At 36.4% G+C, this 24,053-nt stretch overlaps 1 protein-coding gene across 3 annotated transcripts in view; it reads left to right on the forward strand.

The window, feature by feature from the left end:
• Nucleotides 1-24,053, forward strand: part of MLLT3 (MLLT3 super elongation complex subunit) — a 261,994-nt gene that overhangs the window by 131,629 nt on the left and 106,312 nt on the right. For all 3 annotated transcript variants that reach the window (XM_081065561.1, XM_081065562.1, XM_081065563.1), the window contains 2 exons: nucleotides 7,515-7,597; nucleotides 14,021-14,164. In XM_081065561.1, coding sequence (XP_080921687.1) covers nucleotides 7,515-7,597; nucleotides 14,021-14,164 — 227 coding nt within the window. The remainder of the gene's footprint in view (nucleotides 1-7,514; nucleotides 7,598-14,020; nucleotides 14,165-24,053) is intronic.

Below are 24,053 nucleotides of genomic sequence, written 5' to 3' on the forward strand. Positions count from 1 at the left end.
AGGCTGTTTACACATCTTCCTCTGTTAGCAGCTTAAATAGTGCTTTTCCCCTGCCTGGCCAACACACACTCTGCTCCTTTTTTCTCTCAGATCTCAGCTTAAATGTCACCTCCTCAGAGAGGGAATACTAATCTGAAATAAAAAGGAGTTCCCCATTCTTCTCATGTCAGCCTGCTTTATTTTTCACGTTAGCACTTACTTTTCAGTACTGCTTTATTTTCATTGTAGCACTTATTACTCAAGACTTCCTTTCTCCGCATGTTCTTGTATGTATGTTCTCCTTCATCTTTCCTCCTCCCCATCCCTGCCTCCCAACAGCAGACATAAGTTGAGTCAGTGCAGGGCCTATGGAGGTGTGTTTGTTGCTCTGTCTCTAGTCCCTAGAGTATGACCTGCACCGAGACAACAGTGTCTCTGGCTAGACCATCATCTGCTTGAGAGCGGGAGTCCATCTTATGTTTGTTACCCCTACGACTTCAGTGCCTGTTGGATTGAATGAATTAGGCGAATATCTGAGGGGGAAAAAATGAATTACTATTTACGGGAAAATAGTATAGTTTTGTAAATGAAGACATTACATGTTTCTTCCCCTCTAAACAAAAAGCAGCACCAGTCTTAGGAAAAGCTGGGCCAAGTGTAAAACTTGGGGTAAAACTGGGTAAGATTTTAATATCAGAGGGTATCTAAGGATTATTTACTTCTGCTACCTCCAGAAATCGTGAGGTGATTGTTTTAGGAAGTGGGATTCTTCAGTAGCTCTTTATATGCTTTATTAAGTAATAAACAGCCACAAAGAGGAACTGTGTTTCCCATGACCAGTTTTCTGATACACTGGTACACAATGAGATGAAGACACTCCTGCCAAATCCTGGGAGCTTCTTCATTACTTCCCTAGAAGATCATTTGCCATGTAGCTAATGTTGCTTTTCCAGAAGGACCTTCTGAAAAATATTTTGCCCAAGGTTTAACTTAAAAAAAAAAAAAAAGATGGTCATCTTTAAGATAGAAATCATAAGATTTTTCCATGTGAATAATTCTCAAGAAAAGAAAAGAATTAGGTAGGTCTGTCTCTCAGTTGAACTTTCTCTGAAGATACAATTTTACTATTTCCAATAAAATTAGCCTGGAAATATATTTCCACTACGCCAGTCATTTGAAGCAATGCCAGATATTGAATTATATTGAGGGAACTTAGGGCAAGTTGCTGGAAGTACTATCAATTTTAGTGAAAGATGTAAGGTTGTGGACTTATATTTAATAATTCCCAACAATTCATAATATTACATAGTTTTGGGCAATTTCAGTATTTTGTTGGCTCATTTGTTATATGTTCCTTGAAGAAATGATTATGAAGATGATCTCATTTTAATATTGCAGTTATATTTCCTTAAGATGGAATGTATTGATTTAACCTCAGCTAGATGGGCTTTGCTTAACTTTAATGAAGTAACTTCCTAGAAAGCTAAGAATGTGCATGTATTTAAAAGTGTTCCCCAATTTTCCCCTTTGTAGGGAGAGGCTAGGGATATTCCAAGTCTATAAGTAAAGATTCTAAGTTACTAACAAATGAAGGCATTTTTTTTGTATCGCTATTAAGATTTTTTCAATATGGCCAATTTGGAGTCTTGAACTCTTATTCCAAATCTAGGAGTTTTCTGCAAAATTTCAAAATTAATGATCCTTTTTTTATTTGTGTAATCCATTTTTACCCATCTGGTCTTTCTGAATGTGTAGTATAAGGTTCTGTATATAAGTATAAGCTTTTTCCATGTTGTCTGTGTTTTTCTTCATTATTTTCTGTGTTTCTGCTTATCCTGACCTATCTATTATGCCGCTTTCCTGTTCTATTACTTCTACTCATTCTCTGTGCTCATCATCCGGCCTTTCTTTTCTATTGCCGGACTTGCTCCATCTCTTCCTTTGAAGCTCATACTGAAGTCGTATATCATTAATTTAATTCAATTTCCCCAATGGGGGACTGCGTTCTGAAATGAGAAGAGGCATGAAATGTAGCCTCAGCTCTTGGAAAGAATTAAATAGAGGATGAGGTTTATTAGTGTCAGCTATAGTAGGATTAGCTAATGATGCAATGAGAAAAAAGGTTGAACACAGAAGAAGGAAGCTACCATTTCTGTTTTGGAGTATTGGCAGAAGGTTCTCCAGAGGAGAAGCTATGCTGGTCTGTGAGTGGTGAGTCCTGAGGAGAGAGATGGGTGTTCCACACCTGCCTCGTTAGCTAACTGTATCTAGTTTGTTTTTTTTAAAACTTTATGAAAGTTAGTTGGACAGTTATCTCGTGTGACCCCAGTTCTTTATTGCATAGGAACCAATTAGGTTTTTAGAATTGCATTTAAAAAATCAACAAGGCAAAAACAGCTCAACAATATGACTCAGAAGATGCCTGGTGTTATCTCTAATCCTTTTTCAGAAAAATGGGGAAGTGACACCCAGGGGGAAAACATTTTTTGTTGTTTAGAAATATCTGTTTTGAAATGAGCTAAATAGAAGTAACAGTAGAATTTGTGTGTGTGAATCTGTGTGTGTGTGTGTGTGTGTTTATAAAAACAAAAACAGAATCCAACTGTTGACTTTTGTTTTTCTCATAATGTCTCATATAACGGCGTGGCTGTGTTCAGTGGCCGTGCGGAGCTCAGATTGCTAGATGTCAGCCCTGGACTTCCAAACACAGAACAGTTGGGGTAGAGACATGGGCCATGCAGCGCCCTGTTTCAGTATTCATGGGGGCTCTGGTGTGGTGAAACTATAGCAGGAAGGGAAGGAGTCTAAATACTCAAGGTGGAAGGGACATTTGGCCTAAAGCAGAGGTACAACCAGTCTATATATAGTTTGGTGTGTTTCCTTCCTGAAGGGCTCTACACAGTAAATAAAGTGAAAGCAATAATTATCAATGGGCAACTGGGCCATGTCCTTTACAAAAGTATTCTGATGGACATAAATCATAGTATCTAAGCAAACACGCTGGAGAGAGGCTCTGGAGAAGAATCCACCCGCTGTTTTCCTAAGGATTAGGGAGAAAACGGTTGTCTAATGACATATTTTTTAAAGCTTAAATAAGGGTCTTATGGGTCTGTAAGAGTTTCTCCTTTTCTTTTTTTTAATGCTAAAAATGGGCTTTTTAAATTAATTACATTTACTTATTGTATATGCAATTATTATATAAGCACAAATTCATTCTTCTCTAAGGGGTATTTCTTTTTCTATACCAAGCTCAGCTCTTTTTTGAAGTTTTTCTCCTGAAGGAAGAATATTAAAAATTTCAGGTAACGAGTGAGGATTTGACTTATTCCACGTTAACCAAATGATGACTTTTTTCCCCTTTCATGTGTTTTTCTTTCTTGTGTACATTTTTTGCTCAACTTAAACATTAAATAGGTTAATGGTCAATATATAGTTAGCATCATACTACATATTATTTATATAGGTTTATATTGTGCCTATTTTTTTTTGCAAAGCTATTTTAGGGGAAAAAACTCCATTCTTCATTGTTTACAAAAATTTGGGTCTGTCCCTCTCAGGCATGAATTTCGAGTGTTGTGTGATGGTGGACCTGCATGGTACATGTGGTTACTTGGACAGAGAGAGTTTTGAAAATGTCTCCGAGGTAGAGCCTCGGAGTACGTGGATAATAATATGTGGAAGGAGAGGAGAAGGAACGTGGTAGTTATGGCTATATAATGTTAGTTTCAAAGTGACGTTGGAGATCTTCTGGCATAATTTGTTAACTCCGTTTCTTAAAATGTGGTACTATCAGAATTAGAACTACTAGTTAGCATTGGGTACTCAGCTTTCCGGAGAAGACTGACTCATCTAGGGCAACACTTTCTATCACCTGTACCGATTTTTAAAAATTTATGTTGATTGTAGAGAGTTTGAAGAAGAATTCGACTGGCTAATACCAACTCCTGTCTGCTCCTGGAAAGCTAAAGCACAATGATAAATTAGTGAAGGTTGTCATGAATGTTTAAGAAATTCCATTCAACAGCCATTTGTTGAGCACCTATTATTTGGCTCAATGTTAGTGCCCGGAGTTACAGATATGAATAACCATGGGCTTGCTGACCTCAAGGGGCTCAGTCTAGTGGAGGAGGCAGAGAGGTAAATGCATGTTATCCACCAGCCTGAAGCCTTAATGCTACTAGAGAAGCCTGGAAGAGGAACCAGGGAGACGTTCTGAAAGAGCGACTATCTGGACTGGATTTTGACAGGAATAAGAGCTTCCAATGATTTCTACTGAATTAGTTCTCATAGTTTAAAGACTGAATATTAATCCTCTCATTTTATTGTCACCTAAAAAAAAAGTGTGATGGCTTTCCAAAGATGAGTATCCCATCAGTAATCTGAAACTTGGCCTTTTGTTACATACTAGGTCTTAAGGATTATCTGATTCTTGAACAATTGAGAGGAAGAATGGGTTGAAGGGTTTAAGATACTACTTAGATCTTATAAAGGTGACACGATGGCCAGTGATCATAGCAAAGGGATATGTAATGAAGAAGTGTTGCTAACTGACAGAAGGAGATCTCAAACGTGGTTCTACTAGTTTAAAAATAACTGCTGTAGGTCTGTTGTACTGTCCTACAGGCTAACATGTTTTTTAGTTTTAACTCCTGTTTCTTTTAAAGAGCTAGGTTAGGAACTTATGTTAATGATTCTGGTTATAAGATGCTTGAATAAATCAATAAGCTATCTATTTCCCCTAATTTGAGTTTCTTTAGATTAAAACTGTAAGTTTGTTTTGCATTGCTACTGGTTTTCTGACATGTTTACTGTGTGTGAAATACTGTTTGCTTCTAATTAAGAATACGGTACTCTACAGGGATTGTTCATTGTTATTGATGAAAGTATTCCATTTAAAAGTAATTGAGGTATGTGTTGGTAAACAGCTTCTTATAAAACCAGACTTCTATTGAATATTAATACATAACAGATTAATTTCCTTTAGAGGGTGAAAAAAAATCTAAGACTATCAACTATAAGATGTGCTCACTAACAGCTGTTTCCTCTAATAGGAGCAATTTGCATGCAGAATAGACAAAATGAATTACACGAAAGGGTGTATAGCGGAACAGCTATAACTTCTCTGGCATGTACAGCCACCCACAGAATAAACTTCCTTCACATGACCTTGGCATGATTAATCCCTAACAACCAGGACACTGAAACTGCTGTTCTGAAAAAGGGCTTTGCAGCCTGGAAAGGCTGTGGGTGTAATACTAGCTGGGGTGGGTGAGGGGTGTTGGGTGCACTCAGAGGCATTACCCACCCCACCTGTTCAGGGTATTTGAATATTCATGGAAGGTTGGCAGGTGGTCAGTGGATGAAGGACTCATGCCACTGTGAGTCCTTTTGCTTTTTCATATTTTATTAAAGAAACATGTAAGGTCAGGTGAGATGCCTCATTCCTGATTAACTTCTGATGTCAGTTTGAGGAATTGGTTCTCAGGTAGGCTGAAGGGGCCAGTCAAGTGTTAAAATCCTATCTTCAGCGCACCTCTGTGCAGCCATGTCTGTGCTCACGGACTGTCCAACCATTTCTCGTGTATATCATCATCGTCGTCTGTATTGGCCTCACACTTGTATTTCCCCACATATATAGTCTCCTTGCATTTTGACAGCCATGCTGAGAGATGCACAGATGGTGTTCTCTCTTTTAAAGGGAAAGGAAATGGAAGCCGTTTAGAGAATCCTTAGTCCAGAACCATGGACCCAAGTCTTCTAATCCAAATCCAGGGGGTCTCTATTTGCGTCCTCTCTATTTTCATCCGAGAAGTTTACATGACAATTGGGTATTTTGCAGGTTAGATTTTTTTGCCTCACTTCAGTCACTTATTGAGAACGTACCGTGTTTCCCCAAAAATAAGACCTAGCCTGACAATCAGCTCTAATGCGTCTTTTGGAGCGAAAATTAATATAAGACCTGGTCTTATTTTAATATACTATACTATACTTTACTATACTTTACTATAATCTAACATAATGGTGGGTATAATATAATATAATATAAAATACTGGGTCTTATATTAATTTTTGCTCCAAAAGACTCATTAGAGCTGATGGTCCGGCTAGGTCTTATTTTCGGGGAAACACAGTATGTGTGCCAGGATCTGTGCTTTTACATACATCACTATGTTTAATTCTTACTCTGTCCAGAAGAGGAACCCAACGTTCAGAGAGTTGGGGTAACTTTTCGGAGGTTGCCTGGCTAGTCTGAGGTGGGTCCTAGATTGGCACCAGGTTTGCCTGAGCCCTTGCCCTTCTTTATGTTCCTAAGGTAAATGCTTCTGACTTTGAGGAATGAAAAGAAATTACAGAGGAGATTCCTGAATATATAGTAATAAGGAACTCTGTTGAGTGTCAAACGAGTGACTGAGGCAGTTAATGCTTTGGAATGGTGAAAGGAGAAGAGAGGATAGTACTCTGTGGTCTGGGAAGGCCTTGTGAAGAAAATGGGATTTGAACTGTCAAAATACTAAGAATAGCATCAAGGTGTGATAGAAGGAGTAACAGCAGGACAGAGCACAGTTGGGAAATGCTGGGCATATTTGAGAGGAATTGATGCATTTGGATGAAGCACAGGAGGGGTTTGGTGGGTGACCGATGCAGGAAGGCTGGAAAGGTAAGCTGGAGCCCTGTTGCAGAGGACTTGGGCTACGAGGGTGTGTTGACTTGATGTTCAGCATGTCCATTTTACTTCTTTGTGATGCTACCAAATGCAGTCTTACCTAGAATGATTCCAGTTGGCTTTGTGGCTGATTTTGATTTAATGGAAATTTTAGTGGGATGAAATCATATTTAGCTTCCTAGGGTGTCTGTCATTTCCCAAGAGCTGGCCTAAGTAGTCTTTCTTAATAGTCTCCTTTCATAAGAAATATAAAAGCCTTGTTGTTTCTTATATATACTTATGATGTGAATAGATCTTAAGTGTTTGTATGTATACCAATATTTCAATAAGCATTCTTTTTTTTTTTTTTTTAGGGGAAATAGGGGAGTGACTTCATGGGCACCAATAACATGGGGAGAATCTGGGTTTGGGATTTTCTAAGGAAAGAAGGTGGTCCTGCCACTTTTTGGCATAAAAATCACGATAGCTTAGAGAAGCGAGGGGTTTAGGGTGGAGTGATTTACATAAAGACTGGACAGTACTTTTGTTAGGAACTTTCAAATTTTGGGTCACGAGGAGCTATCCTCAGTTTCCTGAAAGCTTTCGGGCACAGTGATAACAACTGAAGTTGTCATTAATGATCATGGTTGAATGTGATAAGCTGCCCCTATCAAGGTTTGAATAAATAACTTAGGTATTTGCTTTACATAGGAAAATTACTGTAGGTTCTGGAAAAGAAATAAAGGATAGATCAGAGGTGCAGATGGGGGTTGGCAAAGGGCTATGAAAACAGGATGATATAGATGGTAGAATGAGATATCCTTAAAAATAAAGAATGTATATTTTTGTCTGTTATACTCATCTCACCTATTTTCTATTTTTAATGTTGCAGTGTGCAAAGACCCACCTTACAAAGTAGAAGAATCTGGGTATGCTGGTTTCATTTTGCCAATTGAGGTTTATTTTAAAAACAAGGTATGTAATCTTTGCCCATTAATCTTTCAGTAGAAGATCCTCCATTATCCAAATGATGTTTAAAATAATTTTGGTTCATAAGCACTTCTATCACTAGATGATTTTAAAATAAAAGCTAAATTTGTCTTTTAGGAATTTTGGCTATTGCTACCCTTAATTATAGAGGAATTGGCTAGAAAAAGATAATTTCAATTATATGAAGTCAGATTAAATGGAATTCATGAAACGTTCTTTTAAAGAAAAGAATGATTGTTACTTGAAAAAGAAGATTAAGATATGTTTGTAAAATAGAAAAGAGTAATTATGGTTTTTCAGTAAAATACTCATTTTCTCGTTTTCATATTTCTAGAACTTTTGAGACTTTCAAAGAATAACCTCATTTATCTTTAGCTGGTGTACACACACGACACACATATACAATTATATCAACTTGAGGTATTATGGATTTAAAATCTTTCAACACCACAAATATGGCTAAACACACAGAGTGTATAATATGGGACAAATTGTTCAAACTCTGTGGAGCTCACTTTTCTTATTTATTAAATGGAGGTAGGATAAGAGTATCTATGCCTTAAGGTGGCTAGGAGGATTAGATACAAGAAATCTGAGAATTTAGTGTAATGCTTCCTATATAAGTAAGTACTTAGTAAATGCTAGCTGTTATTTCTAATCACACTGTTCCTTCCTTTTATTCCAAACTAATCATAATTTCTAAAACTTGTCTAAAAGTGAGGTAGTTCACACACTTCCCCTCCTTTTTTAAAGGAACCGAGCTAATAGAATGTTATGTTATCCAAGGCAGTCAGTGTTCCATGAAGTATGGTCCTTGGACCAGCAGTATCAGTGTCACCCACGAGAATGTTAGAAGTGGCATTCTCAGGCTGTATGCCACTCTCCTGAGTCAGAATCTCTGGGACCAGGGCCTGGGAGTCTGCATATTTACCCACCTTCTAGGTGATCCTCGTGCACAGCCAAGTATGAGGCTCACTGAGAAGCCACTCTTGAATGCTCAGTCCCTTCCGTTGCAACACTGTCCCAATGGCTTTTTCAATGTATAGAAGGCCTAGCAAAAATCTCTTTATGATTAATTAAGAGAATATTCACTTTTAATTAAACTATCTTGAAGAGTAGGAATGTATGGATGACATTTTTTATGTTTTATTTTTGTTTCTTTCTGAGCCCATCGCCTCGTGCATACCACCTGCTGCATCACCTCCCTGCAAACCTACTAGCCCTACTCCCATGAATGGTTTTTTTATATTTATATTTTGGGAGCATATTTGACAGTAACGTAGTTCTGTGTAGTTAAATATTTGAATGCTTACTTTGTCCTTGGCAACTTTCTGAGCCCTTTTATGTATGTATGTTGCTTCATTTAGTAGGTTTATAAGGACATTTGAAAGATAAGTACTATTTTTCCTACTTTAAAGGAAAGGAAACGGAGTATTGAAAGATTGCATGGCTTGTCTGAGGTTCTTTATTTTGAGTATTTATCATTTTATTATCCCTAGAATTTACTCAACTCTGTTGTGAGGAATGAACACCCATTACAATAATGGTTGGTGAAAAAGTAGTATTCAAAGTTTTCATAGGAGGTGAGAGAAAGCAGCCCAAAACCTCCACCTGATCTTGGAAGAGTCCGACTCCTACATATTAAGGCTGTCATCCCATCCTGGTCCCATCTCTATCTTTGTGCTTTCCCTGCTTCCGAAAAGCTTGTTTTCAGTTTCGCTCATTGACTTGAGAGGCTGGAGTGTCAGTGTTTTTTTTAAATTCGTGTATATTCATTGTGTCTTATTTTGTGTTTGTGTTCAACAGCCCAAGTCTATCTATGAGAATCATGTGAGCTTCAGAAACTCTAAACCAACAGGCACACTAAAACATAAATGACTCTATAGCACTTTAGGTTCGAAAGGATCCCATGCTTCTGTCTTTCTTTCTGTCCTCAGAGAAAGTGTGTGAGTAACTGTCAAGGACGGAAGCAGAATGAGAGGAGTGATGGGATATTGCCAAAACCAGATTTTCACCTCTAAAAATGTACTAGCTTTATATACATACATACATACATACATACATATATATATACATATATATATATATATATAAAATACATGCTTCTCTATATATACACATATACATATAAACATGCACTCTTATTTGAACTTGGAGAAGGATCTTTTCTTAGGAGCATAGATTGACATAATATTGATAGGTCCTCTCCAAGAAAGATACTCAGTTGGCGAGAATATAAATTTATGGGTACATTTTCCTTAAAAAAAAAAAAGTCTTTTAAAAAATTGCACTCAGGATTCATAGAAAGATAGTCACTTTCTGCAGTCTTTACCCTTAGTTTTATTGAAAAACGATTTGTTTGTTTTAAGCTATTGCTTAAAACAATATTGCTTAAAGTGATGTTGTTATTCATTCTTTTTCTAATTATATTCATCAATGCATTTTTCTCTTTAAAATGTATGCAGATATATACTCCTAGTAAAAGTGTATGGAGTAAAACTTAGAAGTTATTCTCTTGACTCCATTTAATCATTATTAGCTACTTGGTGTAGCCTTTCCAGCTTTTTCCCCATACATTTGTGTTGATAATAATGTATGTCAGTGTAGAGATTGGCAGCTGCATAAAATATGATCCTTTAATATTTTTCTGTGACTTGCTTTTAAGTTACTTAGCAATATTCCTGTCCAAGTCAGTACTTTTAAAAATCTGAGTGGTATTCCATGGTAATGATATACTCACATGAATATCATTTCTATTTTTTTGCTATTATAAACAACGCTGCCATGAACATTTCATAATATATTAATATATACCAGGTGCCAAAAAAATGTATACAAGTGGACACTTTGGTCAACTTTGCTCAAGCAGTAGTTCACCATAATCAGACGTGTCTAGACGCTGATGGTAACCACTCTGAGCACCTGTTGTCATTGCAGAAGTCACACGTGACTTGTATTCATCTTTTGTTATTGGTATATATTATTACAATTTTAATACAGCTTTTTTCCTTTCTTAAAATGTTTTTGGCTATATATATATATATATATATATATATATATATATATATACACACACACACATATTTGATTATTTGTATGAAAGAGATCTTAGAAGTAGAATTCTAGGGTATCATATGCATTTGTTATGCTGATAGATATTGCCAAAGTGTCTTCCCAAAAGGCTCTATCAATTTATACTCCCAATTATAAGGCAGAAAACAGCTTTTCTTATGTTTTTAATTAATTCCAAGGTTGTATTGACTATTTTACACTTTAGAGGAAAGCAGATAAGTGAAAAATGATCATAATTCAATGTGATAATTACATTAATAAAAAATACTGTAAGAGGTATGTCTAATTCAGATTGGATTGGAGGAGTTATGGAGACTTTTCAGAGGAATTTGCGCTTTAGCTGGGTCTTCCATAATGAATTTGCATTAAGTAGCCAAGGGAGGGAGGGATGCGGGGAGGAAAGACATTTTAGGCATGAGAGCACTATATGAGAAAGGCAAAATGAATGCGGTATTGTGAAGTATGGGGGAACTGCAAGTGCATCAAAATTATAGAAGGACAGGGTGTAATAAGAAAAGGAAGGAAACGCAGGAAAGGTATAAAAGGCTATGATGGTTATTCCAAGCAAATGGGATTTTCATCTTGTAGAATATGATGAATTATTAAATAAAGGCTTTTATATCTATGAAAAGATGTAATCAGATTTTTGTATTAGAAAGATCACTTTGTTGTCATTGTGAGAAGAAGAATGGGGTAAGTTCACAAACAGGGAGGTGACCAGATGAGGAAGGTGAAGGTCTAAACAAAGGCAATGGTTTTGGTAAGTAAAGAAAAGGGGATAGATTTGAGAGTTCCTCAAAGGAAGAACAGTAAGATACAATGTGGAGACAATTTGACTGTGATGAGTGAAGGAGAAGGACGAGTTGGGGATGATTGTTGTGTGTTTTAACCTTGACAAGCAATTAGGATTTCTGTTCGCCCAGAAATAGAGTATAGAAGAAAGCACAGATAAAGATAAGCTTAAAATAATGTATGAATTTCATGTTGTTGCGGCTCAACCTAGTGGAGATGTGGGTAGACTGTAGAACACATGCCTATGACAGACAGTCCAGTGAGAGCTGGGCTGGAGATATAGATGGGGGGGAGGGGGGTCTCTGTTATGTCGGTGGAACTGGCTCCCTGTGAGTGGGGGTCATTTCCCTGGGGAACTTTGGCAAAAGTTAAAGGACATGTATCGGTCAATGAAGAAAGAAGGAAGACCTGTGAAGAAGACTGAGAAGGAATGCCAATAAATGTGAGGAAAACCAGGAGAGACTGGTCCGATGATGAAAGAGGGAAGCAGGTTTCATTTCAGATGGGTGGTAGAAGTGAAGAGGTAGTGAACGAATGAGTGGAGACTATGATTTGGGGAAGTTTGGAAGAGGAGATGGAAATCATGAATTTGTAATAGGTAATGTTACATTCTGACAGTTTCTGGTGCTCAGACTTTTTAGTCAAAAGAACTGGGTTCAAATCATTTTGTTTCATCATGTGTTAGGAATATAACAAATTCTTTTTTAAAAAGAAAACTTTGTTTGGCTATGTAAAATTTAAAAGTTTATGTATTAAAAAAACCACAAAACCTTATACATTGTTGGTTAGGTTTTAAAATGGTACAGCCACTCTGGAAAACAGTAAAGCTGTTCCTAAAAATGCTAAACGTAAAGTTTCCATGTGACCCAGAAACTCCACTCCTAGGTATATACCCAAGAGAAATGAAAGTACATGTCTACATGATAATTTGTACACAAATGCTCATACCACCATTCATAGTAATAAAAATGTGGAAACAACTCACATGTCTATCCATCAATAAACGGATAAACAAAAACCTGTATGCCCATACAATACAGTGTTATTCAGCCATAAAAGGGAACTAAGTACTGACATATTACAATGTGGATGAACCTTGAAAACATAAAATGGCAAAGCTAATGACAAATGAAAAAATTATATTTCACAGAGATGGTTAATAGCTGTAATACACAGGGAGTTTTTATGTAAAGTAATAAATACAACAAATTCTAAGTGCCTTAATTTCCTAATCTGTAAAACAGAACTCACCACTGACCCAAAGGAGGGCTATGAGAATTAAATGAGGTAAAGTTCTTATTAGTTATTGTTCTTATTATCGGATGCTTCAGAATTGGTGTGTAGAGAGGTTTAAATGTTTAGCCAACTAAAGTAATAATTGTTCGAGAGTAGAAGTTGGGTTTCATGAAATTCTGATCATTGTCTTCTTTCGGGTATTATGCTGTTTTGTCCTACCAGTTCAGGAAAATGCCATCCTTTTATTCATCTCACAGATATTTGTTGCATTTTTACTATGCACAGGCACTAAACTAGTTGTTGAGGGTACAGGGATGATTCAACCACTGTTGCTACTTTCAAGAATGATCCATCGATAAAGGGAGCAAATAAGAAGACAGTTATGCTAAAATGTGGCAAGGATAAAGAGATGCACACAGAGCAGAGAAGACGCAGTGAGGAGTTGGGAGTGGACTTCAAGGACTGCTTCCAAAAAGTGGAAGCTGAATGGAGAAGGATGAGGAGAAGTTATCCAGGAAAAAGCAGAATGTGGGGGAGTGGAGGAGGTAGGCAATGAAGACAGTAACGTAAAGCAAGAGGGAAAGCCAGAGTTAACCGAACCAGATAAATACCAGGAACTGATAGGAGAGTGCAGCCAGACCATCCGCTGGGTGGGAGAGATATGGTAGGATACGGAGCCACGAGCCAGGTTATGAAAGCCCTTCTGTGGCATTCATGTGAGCTTACATTTATATCCTGGTGGCCATTGGAAGCTCTTGAAATTTTAATCAAATAGTAAACATGGATAGATTTTGGTTTCATATAGATAATTTTGAGGTCTGAATGACGGGGGAATTGAAGATAATCTATCCTGAAGCAGGAAAACCCATTAGAGGAAGGAGTTATAGTTTGGGTAGTGAGTAAGAGCATGACAGAGTGGATTAGAAGGCTTGTTCAAGACATATTTAGGAGAGAGAATGGCAACAGATGTGGGAGGTAGAGAGGGAATGGGAAAAAGTGGGTTCACAGGTGTTTTAGGCTTCTTGTTGGGTGGCTGTGTTGGTGGTATCACACCACTACAAATACTGCAGGAAAGAGGAGAAGTTTATTCTTTTTGGTTTTCCCCTAACACAAGAAACAAATTTATCAGATATTTGCATTTTGCTTTGTGGATAATTCCATGATCATGTTTCCCCCAGTACTTCTTTAACACCATAGCTGTTAGATGTCTGGTTCTTTTCTTTCTGTTCCTTCTGAGGAGTAAACCTCTGCTTTAGAAATTTCTATCTATGCCTAACTCTCTTGTTTCTTCTTTGTTTCACGCTCTAGGAAGAACCTAAGAAAGTCCGCTTTGATTATGACTTATTCCTGCATCTTGAAGGCCATCCACCAGTGAATCACCTCCGCTGTGAAAAGCTAACTTTCAACAACCCCACAGAGGAGTTTAGAAGAAAGTTGCTGAAGGCAGGAGGGGTGAGTGGCACTGTCTTGTGTAAAGCCTTCCTATAAAAAAACGAGTTGCTAGTGTATTAAAAAGTATAACAATGTGTTGAGATAGGAAAAAGAGATGTGGTACCTTAATGGCTTAGCTATAGACTCGTGGCCGGAGATGAAGAGGTAAACAAATGATAACATTTTAAGTAAGTATGAATCTGAATTTACACTGTTGGTTCAAGTAGCTTTATAGTCTATGCAGTTCACATTTATTTCAACAAAGAGCCAAAACCAATCAATTATCCTCAATTAAGAAAAGAACAATATCTGAACGTTGTTATATCAGTTTATTGAAACTTTTTGGTAAAGCTGAAAGTCACGCTAAAAATATCTAAACAGGAGTTATTGTCCAAAAATTCATGATCAAAATTAATAGAAAGGTATACTTGTCATATTACCTGTTTGGGTTATGATAATTCACATTTTTGTTTGTTTGAATTGTATGTAGGTAGAAGATGAATTTTCCTTTTTAAAAACTGGTAACAAAGATGTGGTAAATTTTTGCCTCTGTGGTTTGTCTACGATGGGGAACAATTTTTAAGTGGTTATTTGCAAATATAAACATTACAAAATGTTTGCTTGCAGCTAAGTCAACTGTATAGACAAATGCTATTGACCAGTCAAAAATCTACTTTACAATGCGAGCCATTGGTATAATCAACCTCTATTTCAGATGACCTTCCTGTGTCATCTTATATTGGCACTTCAAAGGACCCCATAAAAGGTTGAAATGTGTTCTTCACTGTAGATTTTCCTTCATTTAGTTTTTCTGGGAGGTTTTTGATCGTTTTGCATCCATGAACCATTATATATAAGTGTGTGCAGACCATAACTTCTCATGATGCCTCATTTCACTGAGAAAATCTACCTGAGGGATTTGTAGGAAAGAGTTAGGTTTTATGTAGCACAGAAGTTCTTTCCCTTGATGGGGTTATGGGCGACCGCTTTGAGAACTTCAGGAAAATTCTGGACCCTCTCATAAGAAAATCATCCATGTATATAATTGTGTGAACATCTTGGGTTATGTGGAAGCCCTGAAGTGCAGTTTTTGGAGTTGTGTTTTGCTAGGCTCCTATACTTTCACCTGAACTACTAACATGTATTTGCAGCATTGCGAGTTCTTTCACCACATTTCATTCAGCACTGTATTGTATCACTAGATTGTGGGTTAAATAGGTGTTGGGTCAGCTTTCGAAACAAACCACCACCTTTAGTATTTTATGGGGAAATGTAGCTTCATGAGGAATTGGGCTTTTGTAATACATCTCATTTTAAAGTTAAGGATTTAGTATATATTTATTAAGGAAGTGCTGCTTTTGTTTTTAAAAAACCCTATTTTTATTCCTCTTAGTTACTAAGAGCACAGTGTTGATGCTATTTACCCATGGCTCCGCCCTCCAAAATGAACCAGTCCACTTTGAATCCTAGTTCTCATCATTTTTCTTTTTATGAGGGTGGCATTTTATGCTTCTGATTCTTCCTCTTGGGTATGCAGTTAGGTAGGTAATTGGACTGTGTGAATTATGGAACTTGAGTGCATCAGGCTTCTGATAAGGAAAGAGTAAATATGACACAAGAACTTTTTAAAACAACCACTTAGTCCCAGAGTGCTCAAGGGTTGCTTGTGAACGGGAGAAGAGGTTACAGGTCAGTGATAATGCAGGGGAGTGTGGTACTGCCTCCTGATAAGCTCTCTAGTAGAGTTCTGTCTTTTACTATGCTTAGCTTTTATCTCAGAATTATCTTCCTCGACTTCCAACTTTCCTTCTTTGTGTTTCTTTAAGTGCTATTTGAAGCCTACATTAGACTTAGATTATGTCTTGACAACTCTAAAATAAGTTGAAATGTGAAATATTCAAGCACACTAGTTATTTGAAATACATTCTGTAAGGGAGTGATTCTAATGAATTTTGTGGTAAAATTAAAATTTAAAAATTAATTTAAAATAAGTAATCCCATAGATTTTGTCCATTTCATATAGGAAGAGTAGTCTTGTATGGAGATGTGAAAGTCTGTAGACTAATAAACATTTTTGATCTTATCTAGATTTTTGTTTACCTCGTATTTAAACATTTATCATTATCTTAGTATTGATGGAGTCTATTGTGGTGGCACTAACTTATGAGGCATTTTGATTGTATTAGACATTTTCTCAGTTTTATTGAGATATAATTGATGTATAACAAGCATTGTATAAGTTTAAGGTGTAAAATATGTTCATTTGATGTATAACAAACGTTGTGTAAGTTTAAGGTGTAAAATATGTTCATTTGATATACATATATATTGCAAAATGATTACCACCTTAACATTAGCTAATGCCTCCATCATGTCACATAATTACCACTTCTTTCTTATAGTGAGACATTTAAGATATACTCTCTTAGCAATTTTCAATTACCTTGTTCCCCCGAAAATAGGATCTAGCCGGACAATCAGCTCTAATGCATCTTTTGGAGCAAAAACTAATATAAGACCTGGGCTTATATTATAGTAAAATATTTTACTTATATTATAGTAAAATATTATAGTAAAATATTTTATTTTATTTTACTTATATTATAGTAAAATAAGACTTGGTCTTATATTAGTTTTTGCTCCAAAAGACGCAATAGAGCTGATTGTCCGGCTAGATCCTATTTTCGGAGTAATAAGGTATATAGTTCAGTAGTATAAATTATAATCAGCATTTTGTGCATCAGACACCCAGTATTTATTCATCTTATATATCTGTACGTTTGTACTCTTTGACCAACATCTCCCTTCTTCCCCCACCCTCCGTCCCCGGATAACTACCATTCTGGTCTCCGTTTCTATGAGTGTGGCTTTTAGATTACACAGGTAAGTGATATCATACAGTATTTGCCTTCTCTGTCTCACTTTCATTTAGCATAATGCCCTCAAGTTCCACCCATGTTGTTGCAAATGGCAAGATGTTCTTCTTTCTCGTGACCGAGTAATATGCCATTCACACACACACACACACACACACACACACACACACACACACCCACATCTTTATTCATCTGTTGGTGGATGCTTAGGTTGTTTCCGTATCTTGGGTATTGTAAATAATACTACAATTAGCACAGGAGGCAGACACCTCTTTGAAATCCTGTTTTCATTTCCTTTGGATGAGTACCCAAAAGTGGAATTGCTGGATCATATATGGTTGTTCTATTTTTAATTTTTTAAGGAACTGCCACATTGTTTTGCATAGTGGCTACACCAGTGTACAATCCCACCAACAGTGCACAAGGATTCCCTTTTCTCCACATCCTCGCCAACACTTACATTCACTTTTCTTTTTGATAATAGCCATTGTAACAGGTGTGAAGTAGGATCTTATTGTGGTTTTGATTTTTCCTCTGATGATTAGTGATGTTCAGCACCTTTTCATGTACCTGTTGGCCATCTGTATGTCTTTCTTGGAAAAATGTCTGTTCAGTTCCTCTGTCTCTTTTTCAATTGGATTGTTTGGGGTTTTTTGTTGTTGTTGTTACTGTTTGCTATTGAGTTGTATGAATTCTTTATATATTTGGGTATTCACCCCTTATCAGATATATGATTTGCAGACATTTTCTATTTCATAGATTGCCTTTTCATTTTGTTCATGAGTTCATTTGCTATGCAGAAGCTTTTCACTTTGATGTAGTTCCATTAGTTTTCTTTTTCTGCCTTTGTTTTGGTGTCTAATTAGAAATATTGCTCATGATTATGTCTCTTCAGATAAATCTTTAAAAAACAAAAACCTGTGCTTTGGGGTGCGAGAGGGGGTTCTGTGTTTCTTATACCTAAACATTACATATATGACATAGATGTGTATGTTCTACCTTTAAATGAAAAAATTAATCCCTTCTTCATATGTGCTGTGTGAAATCATTATGTACAGCTTGAGGCATGACTGGAGTAAACTTACTGTTTTGGCTATGGTTCCTTCTCTTGCACTTTTTTCTTTTAAACCAAAAGTACATAGCACTATTAAAAATTGAACTTGGCTTTTTAAGAGATCTGGAAGGTTGTTTTTAGAGCTGGCATCATCTTAGAAAAATGCTTTCACCTCTTAGAAGAAAATGATTCCAAAGAACTTTTTGCCAGGCAAATCTCGAAAACTTGCAGATTTTTCTCTACTTCATAAGCTATAAACCTACAGCTACATTACAACCCTTTTTGTGGTCAATAACATTCTCTTCACTGGATTTTTCTTTCTTTTTTTTTTGATGTTGCCACTTTTTCCTACATAGTCTCAAAGAAATTTTGGTGTACTTCCCCCTTGAAAGAAATGTACCCAGAGTTCTTCTGTTCAACAACTCCCTAACTAATGAGTTGCTTTAAAAGAAAAACTTCTGGGGGAAGGGCACATTTGGATTTAGACATTATTTTCCGAAAATAATGAAATACAGAATGATTTTATTTACAAGACCGTGAAGGTAGTTTCCTATAAATGAGAGATCACATTGGAGCTTGCTAGGAAGTTATAGATTTGGTTTAGAACCTAGCTCCTGTGAAGCCTTAAGAAAACAACGGAGGCAAGGGTTGGGAAATGGAAAAGAATAACGTGAGAGCTTCTGGGAGGAGATTGCCTTTATGTTGAGATCTTACTTTTTTTTGGATGCAGGAGGGGCGGAAGACAGTGAGCGATAAACTTTTGAGGGCAATTTGATATAATCTATTATTTGTTCTTGAATGTTAAGCAAAAAGACCAAGTGTACCTTATGGAGAAGCACCTCTCAATTCCACTGAGATATTTCTATTTGTATTTATTTATTTATTTATTTATTTATTTATTTATTTATTTATTTATTATTTTATTAGTTTCAGGTGTACAAGACAAGGTAATACTTAGACGTTCATCATTTATATCCTTCACACTGTGAACCCCCCGCCCCCCATCCACTATCCCTCTGACCTCACACCGAGCCATCACATTATATATATAAAATTATAGTTGGCATTCATTATTGTTTAGCTTCTGGTATACAATGCCATGATCAGGCATCCACAGTATCCCTGAGGTGGTCTCCCAAATAGGACGCATGTCCATCGGATACCCAACAAAATCTTTACAACATTATTGAATACTTTCCCCAAATTAATTTTCAAAAAACCCTGAGGCCATCTTGTGGTTACCAGCTGCTTCCTAATCCCTTCACCTTTCCCCTTATCCGCCCCCCCCCCATCTAACAACTCTCGGTTTTTTTCTTTTTGTCCCCAAAACTGTTTCTGATTAGTTAATTCACTTATTCTTTTCTTTAGATTCCGCATATAAGTGAGATCATATGGTGCTTGTCTTTCTCTTTCTGACTTATTTCACTTAACATAATGTTCTCTAGATCCATCCATGTTGTTGCAAATGATAAGATTTCTTTCTTCTTTATGGCTGCGTAATACTCCATTGTATAAATGTACCACAGCTTCTTAATCCAGTCATCTACCGATGGGCATTTCAGTTGTTTCCATATCTTGGCTATTGTGTAAAGTGCTGCAATAAACATAGGAGTGCATACAGATTTTTGAATTGGAGTTTTGGATTTCTCCGGGTAGATGCCTAGGAGTGGAATTACTGGATCATAGGGTAGTTCCATTTTCAGATTTTTGAGATACCTCCATACTGTTTTCCGTAGTGGCTGCACTAATCTGCAATCCCACCAACAGTGCACTAGCGTTCCCTTTTCTCCACATCCGCGCCAGCATTTGTTGTTTGTTGATTTATTGATGATAGCCATTTTGACTGGTATCTCACTGTGGTTTTTATTTGCATTTCTCTGATGGATAGTGAGGTTGAGCATTTCTTCATATGTCTTCTTGCCTTCTGTATGTCCTTTTTAGAAAAATGTCTCCTCAAGTCCTCTGCCCATTTTTTAATTGGGTTGTTTGTTTTTTTGGAGTTGAGTTGAGTAAGTTTTAAAAAATGAACTGATGAACCCTTTTTGAGTGATTTTCGAATATGTTCTTCAGGATTTTTTTTAAAGGGTTTATGATCACAATAGATTTTTCTTTCCATTTTACTTGATCTTAGTAGCTGGAATTCAGTCCTACTGAAAAACTGCAGAAGGGTTTGACAGCTATCACATTTGATTGAAAGAGGATGAGTTTTTCTTTTGGGTATTGGCAAAATAAAGATATAGGTAAGTGTATGTCATATAACTGAAACTCTTCATTCTACTGATTCACTGCTCTGGGTTTCCTGTTGGGAAGGAGTGTGGTACGATAGGAAAAGTTTTGAAGTCAGACAGATTTGAGTAAAACCTTCATCTTTATCATCTTCTAGCTGAAGAAAATTATTACATCTTTTTTGAATCTCAGTTTATCATTTATGAAATGGACGAGACAGTGTTTTCATCATTGAGAATGTATAACCATAGTGTGTGGTGCCCCGTGGTTCCTTTTCCTTTGATTACTGGATTAGAGAATCAAGAGACCTTCAACTACTTTTATATCAAGCACATAAAGATACAGTGGAAAAGGTTTGTTATTTAATGTCAACTACTATAGATGTATTCACAGAAGGGCATGTTTACCACCCGTTAGTGTGATGGACCTGTGTTGGGTTTAAAGATTAGCCCATGGTGTCTTTCTTTAAAGGATTTTAATTCCAGCTGTTTGTATTTTGCTTGTATAAAGTGAAACAGAGGTCTGTTTGGAGTATCATTTTTAAAGATATGTTTTAATTAGAAAAATTTTCAGTTCTTACCATTGTTCTTAATTCTAGATTTCTAATTCTAGATTAAAGGCTTCTGAGAGCTGTTAGATTTCCTAAGTAGTATGTTCAACAAGGTAGTCGCATCCTTGTGTTTCTATGAAGAAAGTACAAAAGTGGCATGCATCTTTGGAGAATTGAATTTATTTTACAGCCCGCTCCCCTTTTTTGGCCTTTGACATCAAGTGGTCTGCTTTGGTTCTGTTGTTCTTTATAGGATGATGGTAGGCTTTTGGTGGGTTCTCTCTGTCTCTCTGTCTCTGTCTCTGTCTCTGTCTCTCTCTGTCTCTCTTTGTCTCTCTCTCACTCCTTCTTTCTTTCTTTTTTCCCCCATCAATTAAACAGGGCAAAGTCTAAACATGTTGTTCAGTCTATTTCTGAATCACTGGCAAGCAGTTAATTTTGAAGACTGAAAATTAAAACTAACCACAGCAGTTGTTAAAACTAGGGTTTCTATAGGCAGAAATCCAATTCTGTTCAGACACCACCTGTTTCAATAGGACATTTCAGACGCCCATTTGGCAAGATTTGCTGGAGAAGACATGGGGAACATGCTTTCAGTCTGTGTTAAGTCTGCAGCATAATGCAGTCCTGCTTTTCAGAGTGACAGTTGCATTTATATATGGTATGCTTTTACAAGGAATAAATTGGGATCTTTCTGAAACTCTGCTTATTGTAAAGTGGAATTCAAGTCCATAGTGCGCCCCCAACAAGGGGGTTGGGTTATTAAAGGGCTAAAGGCATCTTATGATAAGGAGCTTTCATTAATGCAGCTGTGTCAAGCCATCTGAAAATGGCATTTTATCGCAGGGTTCTGGAATGAATCTTGTGTAGAGTGGTTTACTATTTCCTTTTGTAGTGGAGTTTACAACACTTCTAATTTCTAAACAATACAGACCACATGCTCTTCCTCTACACTTTAATTTTTTTAAATAGATAAATACACCCAAAATACAAAGTGATACGCAGTTTGTCTTCCTTCAGGCTACCAACGAAGCTGTAGTGATTAACCTTTTGCGTAGTTCTTTGTGCACAAGAATGAGTATATCTGTAGCATAAATTCCTAGGAGTAAAATTGTGACTCCGAGGCAAAGTGGAATTTAAATTTTGATAGACATTTACAAATTGCCTGCCAAAGAAGTTAGACTACTATCAGCTTGCATCAACAGTGTGTGAGAGTATGTACTTCTCCACTTGGTGATTTATGAAAAAATTTCCCCCAATTGATGAGTGACAATGATGTCTCATTTTTAATTCACATTTCTCTTATGAGTTATGATGAGCATCTTTTCATATGTTTAAAAGCCATTTTTCATTTCCTTTCAAAGACCACATTTTAATGTATTTTAAATTGGAAATATTCTAAGTGTTTCAGTTTCAACTTAAATTTATGGGTACTCTTCCCACATACTTACATTTGGAAAGATTACAAAAAGATACGGAAGCCTCTTTAACCAAGGTCTGTGTTTTCAGGCTTTCTTCAATGTGTAACAAATTATGTTCTTAGGAACTGATTTGTCAAGACTTTGGCTTCTAAAAATATAAGTGGCTTTTGTGGCAAACTCATCTCAACAGTGCCCAGAGATGGATGGCTGGCTGCTTATTTTAAAAATGACTCAAAAAAAATACATAAAAGATTATTTTAGTGGCTGTTACTGGACAGCCTCATTGGATTTTTAGCTATTTGTTTTGGGACAAGCGTGCCTTTTTGTTATTTTTCTGATATATATCATCTTGTAATCCTCTGCCTCAAAAGATAAAAGGATGCTGCTGTTTTTCACTAGCACTGATAAAAGGTGATTTATTTGAATAAATGTTAGATCAAGCAGGCTGCCCCGTTTATTTGGTGGTTTCTCAGAGTTGAGGTTAATTTTCTGTCGTATTTGGTATTTTCTCCTTTCTATATCTTTGGTTTTCTCCTCATCCCATTCTCTACCTCTAGCCTGGAAAATTTAATCATGAATGTAGAACATACATAAAAATGATAAATAGAATGTCGAAGTTGTGAACCTTAACTCCAAGTGTAACATTGATCTCATAAATTTTTAGGGAAAGGATGGTCATGATAGTAGAAAGTTATTTATGTCACTCAGCATATTTAGTGGCTTTATGGTTTGATGTCTCCTGAAAGTCACATAAGTTGATTACAGGATAGTTACAGACTTTTGAAGATAAGGGACCAAAACATATCTGGGGTATCTAATAATCTTCCTGCCTTCATTGGTCCCTTCCTTCCCAATTACCTAGTTACCTTTGCAGTAAGAAGGGGGAAAATAGTAGCACACTTTTCACGCAGTCCAAAGCTCATATACACTTATTGCATAAATTTAGCAAAGACTAAATGAAAAAGAAATGAAACAGGTCGATGTTCCTAGAATGGGTACTAGGAAAAGTTCTGTCAAGTGTTACAGCTGTCAGTATTGGATGGTGTGCCCTGTTTCTTGAGGCTCATCTCCCAGGAGTACCACTTTAGCTGACAATATGTAGGAGCCTTAATTTGGTCTTGGAAGGAAATACTGTAATATATGAAAGAAAACCATCACTTAACCTGCCCCTAGATCCTGCCCCCTATGCTCAAAAAGCTGAGAAAATAAGAAATAATTAGAAAAGCCAACAGATGAAAGGATGTGAATCTTGGAGAATTTCAAATAAAAAAAATGAATAATTCTTTCTCTTTTTAAATACAAAAATATTACAATTGAAAACTGTTGGTTCAGTTTCTTTCTCCCTTCTGGGTTCAGGTAGTTCATTATGCAATTGTTTCAAAGCTGCATACAAAGTTTATCTAATATATTGTGTTTGTTCCCTCACTCCTAGGATGGTGAAGGAGCTGCTTATGAGAGCAACTCTCTATTTTGACTGTCCCGACTGGATGTTTTGAGGGTTCCTAATCTATAATATTAAGTAAAAACAATTTTTGGGGTAGTGAGTAGAGAAGGGGAAGGAAAACTTGATTAACATTTTATTTTCTGAATTTTTCTTCTTCCATAAATTATAAAAAAACCTGATAGTAATCAGGATCTGAAGGTAGCAGTTTAAAAATAAATGTCTGAGACTCTTGAAATATCTATTTGTGTTTCATTTTTGAGAAGTGAGCATAAATGGTAGGTTGTTTAATATAAGCACTCCCACAAGGGACATAGCCATAGTGTGATAGAATGTTTGATT

This window comes from Rhinolophus hipposideros (assembly GCF_964194185.1).
Source record: "Rhinolophus hipposideros genome assembly, chromosome: 11".
In the NCBI taxonomy this organism is placed as follows: domain Eukaryota; kingdom Metazoa; phylum Chordata; class Mammalia; order Chiroptera; family Rhinolophidae; genus Rhinolophus; species Rhinolophus hipposideros.